Source organism: Notolabrus celidotus, chromosome 16 (assembly GCF_009762535.1).
Source record: "Notolabrus celidotus isolate fNotCel1 chromosome 16, fNotCel1.pri, whole genome shotgun sequence".
NCBI classification, from domain to species: domain Eukaryota; kingdom Metazoa; phylum Chordata; class Actinopteri; order Labriformes; family Labridae; genus Notolabrus; species Notolabrus celidotus.
The window spans coordinates 27,180,026-27,198,430 of record NC_048287.1 but is presented as its reverse complement, the minus strand read 5'-3'; the positions used below and the strand labels follow the sequence as shown (position 1 = coordinate 27,198,430).

The 18,405-nt window shown below is 40.8% G+C and overlaps 1 protein-coding gene across 4 annotated transcripts in view; it reads right to left on the bottom strand.

Annotated features, from left to right (window-relative positions):
- The window catches only part of LOC117827743, a 42,581-nt gene extending 24,508 nt beyond the window's left edge, over positions 1–18,073 (bottom strand). For all 4 annotated transcript variants that reach the window (XM_034704470.1, XM_034704471.1, XM_034704472.1 and 1 more), the window contains exons 1-12: positions 17,960–18,073; positions 15,428–15,541; positions 13,939–14,089; positions 13,643–13,835; positions 10,994–11,065; positions 8,835–10,788; positions 8,648–8,734; positions 7,259–7,347; positions 5,380–7,174; positions 4,809–4,901; positions 2,400–3,014; positions 2,114–2,187 (exon numbers count right to left, since the gene is read on the bottom strand). In XM_034704470.1, the coding sequence (XP_034560361.1) occupies positions 2,114–2,187; positions 2,400–3,014; positions 4,809–4,901; positions 5,380–7,174; positions 7,259–7,347; positions 8,648–8,734; positions 8,835–10,788; positions 10,994–11,065; positions 13,643–13,835; positions 13,939–14,089; positions 15,428–15,536 (5,232 nt within the window). In that variant the 5' untranslated portion in view covers positions 15,537–15,541; positions 17,960–18,073. The remainder of the gene's footprint in view (positions 1–2,113; positions 2,188–2,399; positions 3,015–4,808; positions 4,902–5,379; positions 7,175–7,258; positions 7,348–8,647; positions 8,735–8,834; positions 10,789–10,993; positions 11,066–13,642; positions 13,836–13,938; positions 14,090–15,427; positions 15,542–17,959) is intronic.
- Between the last annotated feature and the right edge of the window lie 332 nt (positions 18,074–18,405).

Below are 18,405 nucleotides of genomic sequence, written 5' to 3'. Positions count from 1 at the left end.
AGTCATTTTAGGCTTTTCCTGCCTAATGCTTGCTGCCAGAAACCCCAGAGCGCTTCTTCTCAGACAGCTCGGCCACATGTGCTCAGAGGGAGGCGGCAGTTGAAACCCTCAGTATGGCTTGAAGATGGTCATCACTAACCCCAGTCAAATTGAATATATATAACAGCAATATACCTGACAGTTGCTTTAAATGTAATGATGCTCAAGGAACCTTTATACATTGCATTTGGGAGTGTGAAAAAATTAGGAACTTCTGGAGGGAGATGATCAATAAAGTCAGTACTATTTTGTCAGTTAACATTCCAGTAGACTCCAAGATGATCTTGTTACACGTATATCCGAGTGGTCTTAATTTGAGAACCAAGCAATGCAAGTTTATTGATTTTGCTATACTGCAAGCAAAACGAACATTGGCCTTTAAATGGAAGAAAACTGATGCACCTACAATCGGTGCTTGGATTAGAAATATGGCACAATGTATGTCATGAGAGAATAACATATACCTTAAAGAACCAATTAACAGTTTATGAGGGAATCTGGAAACCCTTTAATGATTATATTAAGAGTGGAGATATAGGAGGGCTGTTACAGGCTGAAAACCAAGACTGAGATACTTATATGGACTTGTGGTAGATCCCAGAAAAAAAGACAAAGACACTGAGAACCGGTGTAACTTACATTTTTTGTATATGTGGATGTATTTTTTACTTTATTCAAGGTACCGTTAAATATAATAGAGATTCTGTCTTGTGTGTTTAACACACTTTGAGAGAGAGATGAATGTGGGTGGGACGGGGTGTTTTGTTTGTAAAATAACAAAAAATGACTTTTGTATTGTACAAAATGTTAATGTAATATTTATGTCTGTGTAATGCACATTGTCAATGGAAAAGTCAATAAAGATATTGTTAAAAAAAAAGATGGTCATCACTAAGTCTGGACCTATTCTTTAATTTATTAAAGTTCATTAGCTGTGCAGCTCGTTGTGTCCGCTCATCTCCCTGGAACTTTGCAAACTGCTCTGCATGTTTAGTTAAATAATGCCGCTTGAGGTTATAATCCTTAAGCACAGCAATTTTCTCTTTGCAGACGAGACAGGTGGCATTCCCCTTAAACTCCACAAAGAAATAATCATTCTCCCACTTCTTCTGAAACACTCTGCGCTCGGCATCTTCCTTTCTGTCTGCGTTTGGAAGTGATATAAAACACGAACGCATCACCCCAGTATTCAGCACACTTCACTGGCTTCCCGCCAAAGTCGCTCTCATCACCCATCAATGCATCAATGGAAACGCCCCACTCTACCTCAAAGAACTCCTCACCCAGCAAACCCCAACCCGGAACTCACGCATTCCACACAGAACCTCCTCCACCCTCCCAGAACCAAGCTCTGGACCATGGGAGATTGGGCCTTTTGTGCTGCTGCACCACGTCTGTGGAACTCCCTGCCCAGCCACCTCAGGACCCCACAGACTGTGGATGCTTTTAAAAAACATTTAAATACCTTCCTCTTTAAAGAGGCTTTTAACTTATCTTAAGTACTGCTTTTAAGAAATGTTCAAGTTTGTTTTTACTGTGTGTCTGAAGCACTTTAAGATTTATGTAAATGAAAAGTGCATTATAAATAAAATGTATTATCATTATTGTTATTATTGATATCTCGATTAAACAACGCTGAAAACGTAAGAAGCATGCTACATTTTTGTTTTTCATCCGCTCACTAGTGTTGCTCATGCTGCATTCATGGTCATCTCGGAAATCTGAAATTTCTTTTCGCATCGGGTTGGATTTCACCATAAATTGAAATCATTCGGGGGCCGGGAGTTTGAGACCCCTGCATTAGGGCCTGTGTCCAATGACAGCGTTTCTCTTACTGTTGCTTACAAAAGTTGTCCCACTTCCCTTCATAGTAACTTTAAAGTGTGTTTTAAAATGCTCTGTATGCTAAATATAAACCCAACGCTTAACTGCATTGGTTTTGTGTAAGTAGGTACTGCTCGTGCAAAAAACACAGTTAGTGAACACAGGCCCTTACACAACCAAAAATGTTGGAATTCATCTCATCCCTTTTTGATCATTATATTCTTGAAAAAAAAACACATTGAATACTTACCAAGTACAGTTTTGGGATTACTACCCTCACTTGTGCCATCCCAGCCACTGCATTTGATACCTTTCTCCTATTTTCTATTAAAGAAAATCAAATATTGTTGTTAAACAAATGTATGTGAGGGAGTTCAAATTGGAGGTGACATGGAGGATGAAGTCAAATGGGGAGTTTAAGTAAGACAGATCTTCTCAAGCAACTAGAAGATAAAAGTTCAAACTTGTTCTCTTAACTCATTCGATACAGACTAGAGGGTTTTAGTTTCCCTCTCAAGCCACCAGACTTATCCTACCTTTATCTGAAACAGGAGATGAACTCCTGCTGTCCACATCCATCAAGTTACTTTGTTCCTCCTCTTCTTGATCTTCTTCTTCTTCCATGTGGTCCTCTGAATCAGTGTATATGTCTTCAACAGCGATGCGCTTCTTTGATGAGCGTTCGTTCTTCGAAGTATCACGCCTAGCCTTTTCTTGCGTCTCCACATCCTCTTCACTTGATAACTGTCGCGTTGCTGCCAAGTCATGCGAGTCATCATCTCCATCGTTATCCTCATTTCTGGGAATGTCCTCATCAGTGTCCATGTCAAAGTCCACATTCATGTCATCATCGCTGTCAATACGAGACATGTTTGTTGTGTCCTTATTTCCACAGGACGATGTTCTCTGCGGCGTCTTTCTAGCCAAACTCGCCGGCCTTTCCTCTGAACAGTCATCCTGCTCCGTGTTCGCATCTTCCTTTCTCTCATCCTCCAGCTCAGAGGCCTCGTCCTCACTCTGCTGCCCCCTGCCCCTCCCTCCTCCTCCTCCTCCTTCCCCGCTGCCTTGTCCAGGTTGCTTTGATGGACATTTTCTGGAGAACCTTCTGGGTGTTTTCTTTCTTGAAGAGGATCTTCTTGAAGACACACATCCTGGATGAGATAGATGATGAAGATGTTTGAAATGTTACAGACACTTTACTTGTGAGTACTGACTGTTTATCAATAGATTCTCACTCTGCAAAATGAGTCAAACCTTTTCATAACATCTTGTTCCAGAACAAAATCTGCACCACTCAATCAAAACATTACTCTTCTATAGTAGCAAGAAAAACAACAGGACAAGTTTTCTGGTATCATCAAAATCACTGGGAATGAGGAAAAGTAAGGCTTAAGTTTGCTCTGCATTTCTGTGAGGTTCTCAGTCATCCAGATCATGGTAGTTCAAAGCTTGATCCGAAAAGGCAACTTGAATTGGTTGAAATTAATTTGGCCATACTCACACCAGAGATCATGTGACCCTAACGACCCACAGACGACCCATGACCTGAACGTCTGTCCGGAACTAGGCTAACAACCCTACTTACTCCGGTCTCAAAATATGAAGCCCATGCGGAAGTGTTATAAACTGCAATTCATGGAGAATCTGCTTGAGGCTGGCTGCAGAAACACCAGAAACCACATACACACCCATTCAAAAAAGACGATCTTTACAGCAGAAATAAACATGTTTACAGCCTGGTTCAAAAAACGGCTTGAGTCTATATCGCTAATTTCTTCCCTCAGTATGAGTTAGTTAGTTCAACTTTAAGAACGCCGTCACGCCCGTCTTCTTCCTCCCCGACATCAAACTAATCTCTGTCAGAAATGACAGTAGAGGTGAAACTATGCATGGTTTATCTCATGCACCCAGACTTTATTATTTTCCAAGGGTACAATCTCCAGGTCGAGTGTTTCTGCTGGTGCCAGGACACGTTTCCTTTCCATCATCTCTATGTCATCTTTTTACAACATTCTTAAATTAAAGTAAATCCTAAACAAAGGCAAATTTTAAAAATATAATTATTCATGGGGAAGTGACCTCACGTGGTCCACCAACACAACCAGCACCATAAAGAAGGCCCACCAACGCCTGAACTTTCTGAGCGGGGCTGAAGGGGGCTGGCCTCAGCCCTGCTGTCCTGACATCTTTTTACTAGAGTATGGTGGAGACAGAGCACACTGACAGAATCCATCACTGTCTGGTATGGGAGCTGCTCTGTGGCTGACAGGAAGGCGCTGCAGCAAGTGAGTGAGTGAACAGCAGCCTCCCTTTCCTGGAGGACATATATGTCAGCAGGTGCAGATGCAGGGCGTCGCACATCATGGAGGACTCTACCTATCCAGCACACGGACTGTTCACCTTCCTCCCCTCAGGCAGAAGGCTGCGCAGCCTAAAAGCCAGAACAACAAGGCTAAGGTGTAGTTTCTTTCCAGAAGCTGAGACTTGTGAACTCTCTTTAGGTCTGTTCTCTGCACTTTACCGCTGTGACTGCATGCACACATTACTGCACTTTCTCGCTGGTTTTAAACTATGTTTTTATATTGACTTACTGTAGGCTTTAGGTTATGTATTTATTTCTTATTTGTAGAGTCTACTTTTAGCTTGTTATCGATTCTGTATGCTGCTGGACCTGAGTAATGTGTTTCGTTCCTTCATGCTTTTTAAATGTGACTGAATGACAATAAGATGAACCTTGAACCTTGGAGGTTCCCTGAGACAACTTTCGCAACCTTGAAACAGTAAACGGCAATGAGAGGTTATGGATGTGGCCAGCTCAAAAAACACTGCGGCATGGTCTCTTTATACCAAAACACAGGTGGAAATAAGTACAGAGAAATGTGAGCGGCTATTTAGATCACTGAGTATTAGGAGGAGGAGGAGGAGAGGTACTATCCATCACATACCCTTCATCTGAAATGAGCTTCCTGATTCTTCATTGTCTCCCACAGTGTCCCTTTTTTCAGGGTTGACAGGCTCCATATGTGGCTCCATCTCATCTTCAAACACAAACAAGGTAAACAGGACTGGGTGAACGTATTGCAATCACACACCTTAAAATAAAGCACTCTGTCTACTGAAAAACACACTTGTATAGGTACAATGTATATTCTTTCAGAGGTACCCCATGGAGTTTATGTGAAACTTGTCTGTGCTTGTAGTAACTTAGTTCATATTTCATGGTATACTTTTTAGATATGAAATCATGTTTTCTAGAATAACAGAACATAGCAGAATGTTCACCCATGTATTCTTGACTGCACTCGTGCTTTGAGAAAATACGTTTGGAGATATTTTAAAAAGTACTTTGAAAACTTCAGTATTTTTAAAAGCAAGTGCTCCAGGGCTTTAACTCAAGTCATACTCTGACTGAACAACTTTCACTTGTAATGGAGTAATGTTTGACCAGGAGGAGCTAAACTTTGATTTAAGTAATGAAGATGTGTACTTTGATCCTCCACTGATTAGAACACATACCTGCAATCTCAACCTCTTCAAAGGATTTTCCTTCGAATCTGTGAAGAGTTCCAGTCTCTACGGCTGATAGCAGCTCCAAGATTCTTCCAATGTCCTGTGCTGCCTCTGGCTTCTGATAATACTCTCTGTCGGTTTGAATGTCACGTCCCAGCAGCTTGGCAAGCTGATCGAGCTGGTCGCTTGAGAGGCTGAGAATCTGGACAACCCTGGTAAGATGCTCACGGAAAGAAGTGGACCTGAGGTTGACTTTGTCCTCTGCGCTGCACCGAGACACAATAGTGTTGAAGCATCTGTTTCCTTGGAAGAGACATTTGATGACAGGTTGTGCAAATAAGAAGAGATTATCCGAGTTGACACCACATGCTTCCCTTTTGCTCACTAGCAGTTCCAATGCAGCGAGCAGCGCAGGGGTCAAAGTCATGACGATTTTTTTGCCCCACTTTCCCATCACACTGATCCGCACTAAGTGCATGGAAAGGATCTGCTCCAGCTGTGAAAGGCCGTCTGCAGCTTCAGCCTCCTCTCTTTCCTGGAATGACTTGAGTGTTATTTCAAAAACATCCAGGTTTTGGTTTAAGAGCGACAGGTGAGCAGCCGTCACTCTGAAAAGCGCAGTGTAGACCGGAGCGCATTCATACTTTGTCAGACTTTCAAATCCAGAAGCCGCCGTCTTCTCCATGCACTCATAGAGCAGCTGCACGTCGTGGATGAAGGGTATAGTTGGTGTTGATTTTGGTTTGTTGAGGTCAGCCCATTCATTCGAACACAACCTCATAAATGTTTGTGCTTCATCAATCTTCTGTTTATCACTGCCTTCCTTCATCACCCTTGCATAGTTGATTTCAGCGATACACTTCAGTGAATATCCAACGGTGTGCAGAACAGAAGGTTTCTCACAGAACTTCCTCTCTTCATTGAAACCAGCCAGCTCTCGGACAGCTTCAATCACTCTGCTGAAGTTTTCAGGCTTCATGATGTCTTCAAGGCTCGATACTGTTGTTTTTTTTAATGCTAGAAGAAGTCTTCCCATTGCCCTCAGCTTCTGTACGAGTCTGTCTTTTTTCCCCTCATTTCTCTCATTCATGATCCAAAAGTACTTCGCCATGAGCAAAAGGTGGGAATCCTTCATAACTGCAGCGGTGATCTCATCTTGCTTCAGACTGTTTAGTAAATAACTCACGTTTGATGAGGTTTGCGGGTAGTCTATTAACTCTGTGGAAGCAACAGCAGACAGGATTTTGTTCTTGCAGCTTCGAGGTTGTAAGGACTTCCTCACTGAACATCTAACGACATGTTTCTTCATCTCCTTACAGGTATATATGTCTTTACAAAATAGGCACGGTTTAGTAGCAGGGGGCTTGACTGGTTTCTTATATTTCACTTTCAGTTCTCCGCAGCCAGTCTTCAAAACCATTTCGTTATGTTTTGCATTTCCTTTTTCTCGTAGCTCATCTAGTCGCTGAAATCGTGCCTTGGAGTTTTTGCGCAGTGTAAACAGTTCAGCTATCTCAGGATCGTCACGCCTATGCGTGAAAAAGTGACGAGAAAGTTTAGTCTGAGCTTTCTCGCAGACGAAACAATAATTTGGGTTTCTGTCATACCGCCTTTTGGGCTTGAGATCGGAGCTAGAATCAGAATCAGACTCATCCTCATCAAATGACTGCTCCTCATTACTTGCTCCACCGTCAGGCTCATACTCTTCCTCATTGTCATCGCCACCAACAACTCCTTCAGGCAAGTGCTCGTCTTCATTGCAGGATTCTGCAGAGCTGGAAGGTCCTCCTGAGTCTTCAACCTGGAATTAGGAACATGACATTTCCTCACTTTTACAGAACCAAACACAAAACAATTTGAATTCAGGCAATTTGTCTCTGCATACCTCTGGGGCATCTTTCTCAGGAGTCGGCTGTCTATCCTTCCTCTCTTTGATCCTTTGTTTCTCCACGACAGCTTTTTGTTCCACAGCATCTGAGAGGTTTGCCAAAATATTACAATATAAGGGATATACAAGACATGCACTGATTTGAGAATAAAACCATGTATATTTTAGTTTAAGTTGTTTTATTGAGGTAAAAATGATTAAACATTCAATATCAAATATAAAATATTTGCCTTTGTTATATTAAATTTAGAAGACCCCCTAGCCCTACAGTTTTGGGGTGCCGGTTTGGCGCAGCGGTGAAATTGTGAACTCCATGTACCGAAGTTATTATCCCAAAAGGAGACAGCCCAGGTTTAATTCAGACCTGCAACCCTTTTTCCCCATGCAATTTTTAAAAACTGTTCAAGGATATGCCAGATTCTACAAATTTAAAGATGTTCTCATAAAATGTACATGCAGGGGAGACATGCAGCTAAAAAAGTTGTGGTTGGGAATCCCACCAGCAACCACTGCGAGAAGGACTAAAGCCTCTATAATGGCGATTTCACTTAAACTGCTAGGACAACAAGCACCCCATAGAAAATGATTCTTAAGATCAGAAATATGCCGGTGTTGGAGGTCATCTTCTCAACATACAGTATCTCACAAAAGTGAGTACAACCCTCACCCGCCCAGGTGAGGAGTACAAAGACAGGTGTGTCTTGCCTACAGTCAAGCATGGTGGTGGGAGTGTCATGGTCTGGGTCTGCATGAGTGCTGCCGGCACTGGGGAGCTACGGTTCATTGAGGGAACCATAAATGCCAACATGTACTGTGACATACTGAAGCAGAGCACGATCCCCTCCCTTCGGAAACTGGGCCGCAGGGCAGTACTCCAACATGATAACGACCCCAAACACACCTCCAAGACGGCCACTGCCTTGCTAAAGAGGCTGAGGGTAAAGGTGATGGAGTGGCCAAGCATGTCTCCAGACCTAAACCCTATTGAGCATCTGTGGGGCATCCTCAAACGGAAGGTGGAGGAGCGCAAGGTCTCTAACATCCACCAGCTCCATGATGTCATCATGGAGGAGTGGAAGAGGATTCTAGTGGCAACCTGTGAAGCTCTGGTGAACTCCATGCCCAAGAGGGTTCAGGCAGTGCTGGAAAATAATGGCACTTTGGGCCCAATTTGGACATTTTCACTTAGGGGTGTACTCACTTTTGTTGCCGGTGGTTTAGACATTAATGGCTGTATGTTAAGTTATTTTGAGGGGACAGTAAAGTTACAATGTTATACAAGCTGCACACTGACTACTTTACATTGTATCTAAGTGTCATTTCTTCAGTGTTGTCCCATGAAAAGATATAAATAAATATTTGCAGAAATGTGAGGGGTGTACTCACTTTTGTGAGATACTGTACTTCTCTCCTGAAGATCTACATTTTCCTCCTCAGCATCACTGAGCTGCTCCACATCCGGCTCCAGTTCATCTTGAGAAAAAAAGAAAAACAAGACACCGTCAGTAACCATTCACCGTTGAAGAAATTAAATGTTTCAATTTAATAAGCACGAGCATCGCTTGATACAAACCTTCAATCTCAACTTCCTCCAGAGACCTCCCCTGGCGTTTTTCAAGAGAGCCCTTTTCCATTTCCAGAATAAGTTTTGCTATCTTTGCGAGGTCCACAGCTGCCTCTGGTAACCGATAGTAGTCCTTGTCCGCCGGGATGTTGTGACCCAGCAGTTTGGCAAGATGCTCCAGCTCGTCATTCTCCAGGGTGAGAATCTGGAAGACTCTTGCTATGTGCTTGTGACAATGCAGCGCTCTGAGATGCTCTGGGTTCTTTGCGCGACACAGAATTGAAAAGGCCCCGATGGTCTGTCTTCCATGGTAAAGGCTTGTAGGAGAAGAGTTAGGCTTTGCAAACAAGAACGGGTTGTCTTTGTGAACGCCGCATGCATGTCTCTTGCTCTCAAGCAGTGTTATTGTGCTGACAAGGTCAGAGGTCAGCAGGACAGCAGTGTCCTGACCTTTTCCATTCTCTATATTTATTCTGATGAAGTGCCTGGACAACACTTGGTCAGCTTCTTCTCTCTCCTGGAATGCCTTCAGTGTCAGTTTTGAAACCTCAGGGGCACACTTGTTTAAGACTGACAGTTTAGCGAGAGTCACTCTGCAAAGTGCGGCGTAGACCTGCTGGCCTTCTGTAGTCTTCAGGCCGTCAACAGCAGATGCTGATGCTGATTCCAGGTATCTGTAGAAAAGCTGCAAATCACTGGTGAATGATATTGTGGGAGGCTTTTTGAACTTCTTTCCTCGCAACGAAGCAAGGGCCGAGTGGGAGACGAGTTGAGTCCATTCTTCAGTACACAACTTCACAAATGTTCTGGTGTCTCTTTTCGTCTGCTCGTTGTTGTCTTCTATTTGGAGGATAATGGCGCCTATTTTCTTGAGTGAATGTCCCAGCCTCAAAGCGAGAGATGGACTTTTGTAGATCCTCCTCTTCACATTGTAACCAGCGATTTTCTTGACAATCTCGACAACTCTGTAGAAGTTGTTGGGTTTGATTGCGTCCTGGAGGCTAGTTATTGACTTTTCCTGGAGTGCTACCAAAAGCCTTCCCATTTCTCGTAGCCTGCTTCTGATATAATCAAATTTTCTTTTTTTATTTTCATGCTTGTCAGACAAATGCTCTGCCAGCTTAAGTAGAAGGAAATCGTTTTGGACTGCAAATGAAACCCTGTCTTGTTTCATTTCTGAGAGCATCTTCCACACAGCAGCTGGAAGTTTTTGGGCTAATGGGGACTCTGCAAGAGCGATCTCACCTAGGACTTTGTTCCTGCCACCTGTTGATGAGATTGATGTTGGCTTAGCAGGACACCTTCTCACATGCCTCCACATTTCTTTACTGCTATACATGCCTTTACAGTACAGGCAGTGCACAAAAGATCCAGCACCCGTTCTTGTTGGACGTCTTTTCAGTTTTAACTCTCCGTGGTTGTGCTTCAACACTGTCTGATTATGCTTGTAATTTCCCTTGGTCCGAAATTCACCAAGTATCCTTTTTCGCTCCTGGGAGTGTGTGGGTAATGAAAAAGCTTTAGCCAGATCAGGGTCTTCACCAATATGCCTTAAAAGATGCCGTGACAATTTAATAACACCAAGACAACAAAAATAACAATAGTTTTTCGTGGCGTAAGAAGCCCCCTTAGGCTTTTGTGAAGCCCTGCTGCTGGCCCTGGTCCTGCTGGGTCTGTGGTCGTCATCAGAGTCAGGCTCACTGGAGCTGAGAGCAGCCTTACTGTCCTGCAGGGAGCAGGAAGCACCGCCTGCTTGCTGCATTGAGGTCCCGGACATCTCTTCAGAGTAATTTGAATCTCTTGAAGTTGAATTTTCTCCCAAGTCCTGCTGATTGGTGTTTGGAAAACTGTTCCTTTCAGGACTTGCTCCACTTTCAATAAGCTCGTCGATATCATCGTCATCGTAGTATTCATCCTCAGAGCAGGACTGATCAAAACTAGAGGCTGGATTCGAGTCCTGAAGCTGGAGAACACAATACAAAGAGATTATCAGAGATAGCTCAGCACAGCCACATTACATAACACAGAACCCACACTGAAACCACAACGTTAACACTTGTGTGAGTGAGGTTCAGAGTTGTGAAAGAATGGTGCAGAAGTCTTATTCACTGTAGTCATGAGGAAGTAAATAAAACAGCTTGTGAAAGATTTTAAACATAGCTACTTACCCCTTCAACTCTTGGTGTTGATGAAGTAGCACAAAAGTCAGAGTGGGGAAGACTCAATCCATCAAACGACTTCTGTAAAGATTTGATGGAAAGCGATGAGGAAATTTCAAACTGGATTTATGCACACTGCAAAATGTGAGTAATTAGTTTCCTGTTCTTGCTGAAATACCCTTCTTGGTTAACCTGGTGTATGCAGACAGTAAGTTATCATTATTTATAGTGATAGACCGATTATCGGCGCCGATATTGGGCATTTTTGACGCATATCAGCATCTGCCTTTTTTTTTTTTTTTATCTTAAAGGCCCTGTGAGGAGTTTTGAACTGGCTGAGAAACAGACTGAAAATGACACTGATGCCTCTTTATAACCTTCAATAGCAAACAAGTCCATCAGCCACAACACTGACACTCTGTTGTCATTTTTAATGCCTGAAACCGCCCTGAGGGGGTAGGTTTCAGACCAGATGATGGACATCTCGCTTTAGAAACAGCCTTTATTTGACTGTTTTCATGGAAAATAATCACATTGCCTGATGAAGTTGACTGTTGAACACAACAGGATGAGGTTTTTGTTGAAAACACTACTTTTGCATGTACAGGACAAGAGATAAGAGGTATCACTTTTTCCACAAGGGGGCGCAAGAACCTATAAAAAAACAAAAGTTCCTCACAGCAGCTTTCAGTAATATTTTTGGGCTTTTTTGCCTTTATTGGATAGGACAGCTGAAGATAGACAGGAAATGTGGGGAGTAGAGAGCGAGGAAAGACATGCAGGAAATGGTCGACCAGCCGGGAACTGAACCGGCGACCCCTGCGACGAGGACTGTAGCCTCTGTATGTGGGGCGCTTAGACCGTCAGACCACCAGCGCCCCGGCATCGGCCTTCTTCAAAAATCCGACGGCCGATAAGAGATCAATTTAAAACTGTGTTATTTTGGCTCTGATGCAGCCACACCTCTCTGTCTGCTGTCACTACTCTGTCTCCAGCATTGTCCCACTCACAACACCATTGGTTAGACACAGAGCCACGGCACAGGTAACAGCCAATCAGCCAATGAGAAACAGCAGGGAGAAATGGATCACAAGCTAGCCTACCGTTTTTGCAGACGGTGTCATTTCTACCAAGTGATTTAGCGAATTTTGAAAGATTCCAACCCGAGCACTCACTTCTGATTAGCTGCACGCTCTACTTGGATTTTATCAGCACTTTACTTTGCCGCCAGAAAGTCGGTTTGTTTTTGCAAATCTGAAAAGCTGTTTAATAAACATATGCTTAAAGGCATTTAAACCAAGTTAAGTGTTGGAGTTTGTATTATTCAAAATTTTGACGACAATATTTTCCCTTTTACTGTAAATGAATATCGGCTCCAAATATCGGTTATCGGCCTCCATGACTACTAATAATCGGTATCGGCCCTGAAAAAACCATATCGGTCTATCTCTAATTATTTACATAAAGTTGCTTCCTATCTTATTATTGACTTCCGAAAAGACTGCCCCAAACCCAAAGCCAGCATTATCAACGGAGGCGAAGTCCACATTGCGGTCTCTTACAAGTACTTAGGCACAGTGTTTGACTCCAATTAAAATTAAAATTCACAGAAAACACAGAGCTGATTTTAAAACGTGGACAACAGAGGATGAACCTGATGCGTAATCTGAACTCTTTTAGAGTCTCAGAAAACATTTTATTCAGTTTTTAATCACTCTTTTATTGAAAGTCTCTTAACGTTTTCTTTTATCTGCTGGTTTCATGGTCTCTCTTTGAAAGACAAAAATAGCCTAAACATCATTGTTAAAGTCTGTTCCAAAATTATTGGCATACAGCAGCAGGATCTGGGTTCCCTTTGGAAGACCTGCATCACTAATAAAGGCCAGAGGGATAATTAGCCAACCTGGAAACATCCTAGCCAAGGAGTTCTCTTTAATGCCCTCAGGGCGGCGCTATCTCGCTCCTCACAGGAAAACAAACAGATTCACAAATTCTTTTATTCCTTCTGCCATCGGACTTCTGAATGCTGATAGCAGTTTTTAACAGTTTGTTATAGACTGTCCTGTGAGATGTGTAGTTGTGTATTTATAAGATGTTTTTTTAGTTTTTTTTGGTATCTAATCCTGGCTATTTTGTTTTTAAAAAAAAGAAAAAAAGTAATTTTAGTCTACTTTTAACATTATTTTACTCTTTATGACAAGCCCCATCTTGCACTGATGCTGTCACCGATATGTTGACTGTTGTTTGTCTGTTTGTTAGTGTTTGTGTTGTTTATGGACAAGCTGGTACACTGCAAACCAAATAAATAAAGTTCTCTGAATCTGAATCTGAATCTGAAGCTCAACAGAATTTGCACTTAATTTTACAATAACATGAATAACAACAGACAAATCATAAGATAAGTGAACTGTGAAACACGTTTTGCACACCATTGCCAATACATCCCCAGCCATTTAGATCATGAACAACCATGAAACACTTTTTTTTTAACACTCATATAAGTACATGCTGATGTCGTTAGGGAGGCTTAACAACCCTAAACCTCAGCAGATGAAAACATCACATTAAAAATAAAACTGTGGTTAAATTAGGAATGTTGAATTGGGCAGTGACTAACTCTAAAACAGAAATCAAACTAATTCTGGTTTTATAACCTACCTTTGAGCGCCATGGGTAAGACAAGTCCCCATAACTGAAGGTTATCTCCTCGCCTGGAGATATTTTCTTCACTGCGAACAAGCACAAGTGTGGCTTTCCCTCACAGACTATTTTCTTCATCTCACAGTTGGGAGTGATGTGGTCATCGTTCACAAGCCTACCAAGGGTCCCGTCTTCTGATGAAGCATCAATGCTGCAAGTGAAATACTCTTCGTGAAATTCAAATCACACTTCAGATGACTGCACTTACACATGTTGCTCTTTAGACAAAGTTGATTAAGGAGTTGATAACTTACCACCAGTGAGCTCCGTTCCATGAAAACTGAAATATGTAATTGATGAGGGAATCATCGCATGTCTTTTGGGGTGTTGTGGTTTGGATCTCCCCCCGATATTCAACCACAAACATGGACGGCTCAACGGCTTTGTGAGTGAACAGTCCTCTCCCTGGGTAAAATAAATATCACCATTAAATTATTCATTCAGTATAATCTCATTTAAAAGGTATGGTCATGATCAATTCTAATATCCTCAAATAAACATAAACATACTGACAGAAAGGGAAACAAATATCCAGTTTGAACTAACTAAATCATCTCACTGCTGCTGGAACAGCATACATTTTTATCTTTTTGACAATGAAACTATCTATATATTTTTTAAATGTTTTACCATAACCTTAAAATAATTCCTACTGAACAGAAAAAAACTATTACAATTGGAGGTGTACTGTGCTTGGACACACAACTATTATGGGTCTCACCCCGGGACACATTGCAGAAATGCTGATAAATTATGAGCCATCTCGCGGCCTTAGATCCTCGGGTGGAGTATTTTTGGTCGTTCCAAAGTCGAGGCTCAAATCCAAAAGGGATCGTGCTTTCTCCGTCAGAGCTCCTCGACTTTGGAACGACCTCCCTGAGGAGATAAAGGGCTCGCAGAGTCGGTGACATCTTTTAAATCTCTCCTTAAAACCCATTTTTACAGACTAGCTTTTATGTAAACGCTATTACTTCTATTTTATTATTAATTTTAGTTTTTATCCAACTAATTCATTGTCTTAAATCTTTTTGGATTATTTTATTTGATTGTTTTAATTTATTATTATTTTTCTTTTATTATTTTAATGTTCCTAATTCATCCTTGGCACTTTTTCCAATTTTCCCTATGTGATGTCGTCCTTTTACTCTGAAAAACCTCTTTTATTGCCCTTTTAATGCTTTTATTTACTTCTCCATTTTTATTTTTATTTTTTTATTTATATCTTTTTACCCTGAAAAACCTCTCAACAATGATTTTCTGGTTCATTGTCACACCACTCCATACTGATTAATTGACGTGTATTCCCTTTAACCTCTTGCCTTGCATTTTGTTTTGCATTGATCAAATTTTCTCCTCCCTGTCTGTCAAATTGTTTACTCTGCTATTGAACTACACTTTGTTTGTCAAAGCACTTTGTAAACATTTGTTTTTAAAGGTGCTATAAAAATAAAGTTATTATTATTATTATTATTATTATTATTATTATTATTATTATTATTATTATTATTAACTAAAATCATGGCCACACTGCTGTTAAATCTGTTAAAGGAAAACATGATGCACCTGTGTTAATCTTTGTGAATCTCTCCTAGTGGACACTTTATTCATTCAAACTACCTCACTTTCATAGAGATGTTCTAAATGATTTACATCTACAGAACAAAAACTAAGTTCAGAAGGAGCAATTATTTAATTTAATATAATAACCAATATAGGGACTGCCATTAGAAAAGTGACACCTACCTTTAAAGGCATCAATATAGATCCCCTCCAGGAAGGGTTTGTCTCTACAAGCAGCGATGTGCTCCAGAGCATCTTGCTCAGGAGTCAGTTGCCGTCTCTCAGCCTCCATGACAGCTAGAACATTTTCAAGAGATACTCATTTTCATTTGATTTGTAAAGACATAGAAAAACAATATGTGGATTTAGATGAACATTCAAAGTACATAAAATATACTTCATGCTCTTGTTCAATAAATACATCACTGCTGTAAAGAAACAGGTTAGCTAAGCAGCCAGATAATGAAAAATAAATTCAAGCATTACAACTTTGTATATTAGGTTTGTGATGCCCATCTTGATTCATTCAACAAAACATGCAAGAGAGAGTAAAGTACATATGCATTCATTTAAACTAACTCATGACATGCTACTCTTCTATGGGGTTCCGTTTGTGCCAAAAATCTGTCGTCATGCGCAATGTCTATGTCTACTGAACATGTGAGAAGACATTCGTCTATGTCCATGGAACGTTGAACTGTCCTTGGGTCATTTCACTTCCACATTACATCGTGTCGTCATGATGTGCCATTTGACAAAGTGTCATTATGATGTGTGTTATGGTTTGTTGTCTTGATGTGTAGTTTGGCAATGTCTAATAACGTCTTGTTTGACAGCATCTTTACGTCGTCAATATGTGTTACTACGTGTCATCTTGATGTGTTGTTGCTATGCGTTGTTGCTGTGCGTTGTTGCTATTGGTCGTCTTGATGTGTAGTTACTATGTGTCCTTGACAACGTCGTCTTGATGTGTGGTTTCACAGCATCGTTGCTATGTGTCGTCTTGATGTGTATTGTCCCCTAACACTAATTTATTTTTCATGCATCATAGCCTACTAACAAGAACAATCGGAATAAAAGTCAAAATATAGAAGTATATACTTTATATAAAAATATTATATAAACAATAATACCAGCAAAGATTAGTCAGAGTGATCAGAATTAATTTAAATGTTACAATACATAATGAAACGACGTTGTCAAAGACACGTAGTAACTACACATCAAGACTGTTGAATGTTTTCATTATCTGTAAGGTGACCTTGGGTGATTTGAAAGGCCCCCAAAATAAAATGTATTATTATTATTATTAAGACGACTAATAGCAACAACACATAGCAACGACACATCAAGACGACACGTAGTAACAACATATAGTGACGACGTAAAGAGGCTGTCAAACAAGACGTTATTAGACATTGCCAAACTACACATCAAAACAACAAACTATAACACACATCATAATGACACTTTGTCAAACGACACATCATAATGACACTTTGTCAAACTACACATCATAATGACACTTTGTCAAACGACACATCATAATGACACTTTGTCAAACTACACATCATAATGACACTTTGTCAAACGACACATCATAATGACACTTTGTCAAACTACACATCATAATGACACTTTGTCAAACGACACATCATAATGACACTTTGTCAAACTACACATCATAATGACACTTTGTCAAACGACACATCATAATGACACTTTGTCAAACGACACATCATAATGACACTTTGTCAAACTACACATCATAATGACACTTTGTCAAATGACACATCATAATGACACTTTGTCAAACGACACATCATAATGACACTTTGTCAAACTACACATCATAATGACACTTTGTCAAATGACACATCATAATGACACTTTGTCAAACAACACATCATAATGACACTTTGTCAAATGACACATCATAATGACACTTTGTCAAACAACACATCATAATGACACTTTGTCAAATGACACATCATAATGACACTTTGTCAAACAACACATCATAATGACACTTTGTCAAACAACACATCATAATGACACTTTGTCAAATGACACATCATGACGACACGATGTAATGACAAAGTCAAATGACACAAGGACAGTTCAACGTTCCATGGACATAGACAAATGTCTTCTCATATGTTCAGTAGACATACACAGTGCGCATGACAACATATTTTTGGCACAAACGGAACCCCATATCATTTAAACTAACTCATGACATGCTACTCTTCTATGGGGTATGTTAATTATGACTCTTTTATCAAAGGAGCAAGATGGCATCTTATTTTTAGCCAGCAGTAACATAAGTAGATATTTTGTTCAGGGCTAAAAACAAATTGATAAATTCAGAGGCATTTCAAAATGTACATAAAATATAACCTATCACTTATTAGTTGTCAACAGGAGTACATTTAGCTTCAAATTCCAAAAGTCTCACTTTCTCAAAAGAGGTGCATTTAAGAATGAAAACTGCAAAAAATTAGCTGCCTAGCTAAGTTGGCTGATGAGTTCACAGTGCTGTTTCTCGATGTTGTTACCATGTAGCCTCTGCACCTCTATGCTCTGCACATGCCTTGCTAGCTTTCCAACATTAACCAGCAGTAATGAAGCTAAAGGCTAGTAAACACTTTGGCCATTGCTTTTTTTTAGTTAAATACAATCAGATAAATATTTCTGTTAAAAAGCAACTGGTACCTTTGCTTTAATATCCCACAGTAAAAGTTGTAAGAGCAACAACTGCAGCAGCAAACACATTGCCAGCCATCTTTCTTCCGGTCTCTTTCTCTCCGAGAACCCGACGTTACAATCTCTACAGCCCGCCGGGGCAATTCTAGCCAATCAGTGACTGCGACGTCACAGGCAGACTCTGGGAGCAACCAATCAGCATGCGCGTTTTGCACGGGCATGAGGAGCAGCAGTTGTGGACTGTTACAACCACACGAAATAACTGGTTTGTGTGGTTTACGAGGACATAGACACATTCATAGGAGAACAATGTTTTGAAATGTTTTTATTGAAAAATGAACAAGCCATAGAAAATATTCAGATCCTTGGCAGCCATGTTCATGGAACTGGGGTTAATATAAACAAGATATACATGTAGGGACACTTTTTCCTATATTTTCATAGAATAACAGGGT